This window comes from Halyomorpha halys, unplaced genomic scaffold (genome assembly GCF_000696795.3).
Source record: "Halyomorpha halys isolate HHAL.00 unplaced genomic scaffold, Hhal_1.1 Scaffold327.1, whole genome shotgun sequence".
Taxonomy (NCBI): Eukaryota; Metazoa; Arthropoda; class Insecta; order Hemiptera; family Pentatomidae; genus Halyomorpha; species Halyomorpha halys.
The window spans coordinates 607,489-610,072 of NW_027105022.1; the positions used below are offsets into that span (position 1 = coordinate 607,489).

Below are 2,584 nucleotides of genomic sequence, written 5' to 3' on the forward strand. Positions count from 1 at the left end.
AAAAAAAAAAAAAAAAATCAGAGTTACAGAGTTGAAGAAATTACAAATGAAATGTAAAAAAATTATAAAAAAGCAACTTACAAACTTAAAAAAACATAGAAAATGAATGTTTTTAAATTAAAAATATACCTACTACTAGGTAATAATTAATAGTAGGTACTAATAACAAATCTTCTTTACAGAGTTAACAAATCAGTTGTTCTGACTCATTTTTCCAGAGGGAGGGAAGGAGTGAAAGGACAGGGTGGGGGGAAAGAAGGAAAGCAAAGTGGATTTAGTCTTATCAACGTTTGTTGTATAGCTCCTTTTTTACTCTTCCAATGAAAGTAAGTAGTTATCACAAATCTCTATTGGTAACAAGGTGTATATAGTTGACCGTAGATAAATAATTGGAGAAGATGGTAGGGGGAGAGGAGAGGGGGTGCAGTTAGCAGAAAAATCATTATTATTCACGTTTCGATCTGAGTTTCAGGTCTTCATCAGGGGTTGTGTCGTAGAGGAGAGAAAGATTAGTACTGATCTTTTATCATTGAACTCGAGCACTAATCTTTCCCTCCTCTACGACACAACCCCTGATGAAGACCTGAAACTCAGGTCGAAACGTCGGCATAAAATAAATAAATATGGTTTTGTTTATTTATGCTGTTCTTTGCTGACCGCACCCCCCGACAAACTTCTTCAAGAAGTAATAAATTTTGTTTAAATATCAGGATAAATTTTAGACAATAAAGTTCTTTAACCAAATATAGCCTACCATTGTCAATTACTTTAATTTAAACCATCTTTCTGCCAGAAATTGATTATAGTAGTTATACTCCATTCCTAGGTTATCGGAGCAAAAAACTCCTGCAGATATAGTTTATATAGATAATTGAGTTAAGGGCTAGTCAAAGTAAATAGTGATACGTGCATTGATCACATCTTAGTTAACTTAGGATTAAAACAGAAACTTTTAATATTACCAATGAAGTTTTGCACAAAGGCTTCATTAATGACCCTTCAAATAAACAAAAAGTTTTTTTTGTCCCTTTAAATTTAACATGTAATTCAAAATGCTAAAAATTAGCTCTCAACTGAAACTTTTTTTTCTTTAGATACATTTTTTAATAACAGCAAGGAAATAAGGCCCTTTGATGTAAGAATAGAGAGTTATTAAGGGAATCCATTACAGTAATGGAGCCATAAAAAACTCCTTTACAAAATTTACAACACATTTTTATGCTGATTCTGTTGTAAGCTCTCATAATGAGCATTTGTCTAATTCAAACGTAGCATTTAGGATATCACAATTTTCTTAAATTAAATTGTATTTCTAGATCATATCAAAGCAAACTGAATGTGTGTCATTAAATATGTAAAATTCTCACAGAAATTATTATAATGAGACCAGTTTTACTGCATAGGCAGCTTGCTCAACAAAAATTAGCCATTTAAATCAAATTACTAAAACCAACAGGAACTCTACAGATAGATAGATCATATTGCCTTAATTTAATTTTATTTCCTTAGCGATTGCGTCTACATGTGTGAATATCATATCCATGTTGGCATATCGCAACCTTAGTTTACAAAGTTGTAACCAGTTTTAAGAAACAGAGCTTCAGAGTAAAACATTCTAATTAAAAATTATCTCTTGACAATACAAAGTCACACAAATAGATCAATTATTAACAAAAATTTTGTAGGAAGCTGAGCATCTTTACTGGGAGAGATTTTTAAGAGAAAACACAATTTTATAAATTTAAGATAAACTACGTATATTAAAATATTGCCAAACCAAGGTAAAAATATAAGAATTTTCAAGATTTAAAAAATGTGCCTAACAGCATAAAATTCATGGTAACCACCATACTGTTCTAACAACATAGGACCTCATATCCAGTTGAAAAAAAAAAATGTTGAACTGAAAAATACTTAAAATAGCATGCAAATTTTGCCAATTTCTAGATCCAAATTCAATGAATTAGAAAAGGAAATAATAACAGTGCAGTTGAGTCGATTTTACAGCTAATTTTTTTCTTTTAAAACAGATACTAGAACTAGGATGTAAAATATAAAACAACTTACATCATTTTCTCCTTCTTTCACAAAATTAGAATAATTTTTATCACCAAATTTTTTCTGAAAGCAAAAAACAATATTTATATTGATTGATAATATAACGATCAATTATTTATAATGAAAATATAGTTTGAATCTTTTAAGTCTCTCTTACACAGTCAATAATATAGAATTTTATGAATACATAGACTGTCCAAAGGCAATGTATTTATTTATACAATAATATTGACAAATAAGAAATATGCATTTCATACAATGATATTAACATTGTAAAGGGGACATGAAAGATAGTGCTAAAGACATCTGGATTTTTGAATACTCTACTTGAAAATCCAAATCCAGCTAAATAATCAGTAACTTACAATAATTTAAAAGCAATTTTAATAGTAAGCATATTAAAATAATACTTTGAAAAATTTGAGAAATGAGCAAAATTATTTTTATAAACATTTTTTAATATATAGATTAAATGGTATCAGTAATTTTGGACATATTTTATTCATTTACTAAACAAATAAACATT

General features: G+C 28.5%; 1 protein-coding gene across 2 annotated transcripts in view; it reads right to left on the reverse strand.

The window, feature by feature from the left end:
* LOC106681332 (nucleolar and coiled-body phosphoprotein 1) overlaps positions 1 to 2,584 on the reverse strand; it is a 16,760-nt gene that overhangs the window by 4,435 nt on the left and 9,741 nt on the right. For both annotated transcript variants that reach the window (XM_014421593.2, XM_014421592.2), the window contains exon 8: positions 2,068 to 2,121. In XM_014421593.2, coding sequence (XP_014277079.1) covers positions 2,068 to 2,121 — 54 coding nt within the window. The remainder of the gene's footprint in view (positions 1 to 2,067; positions 2,122 to 2,584) is intronic.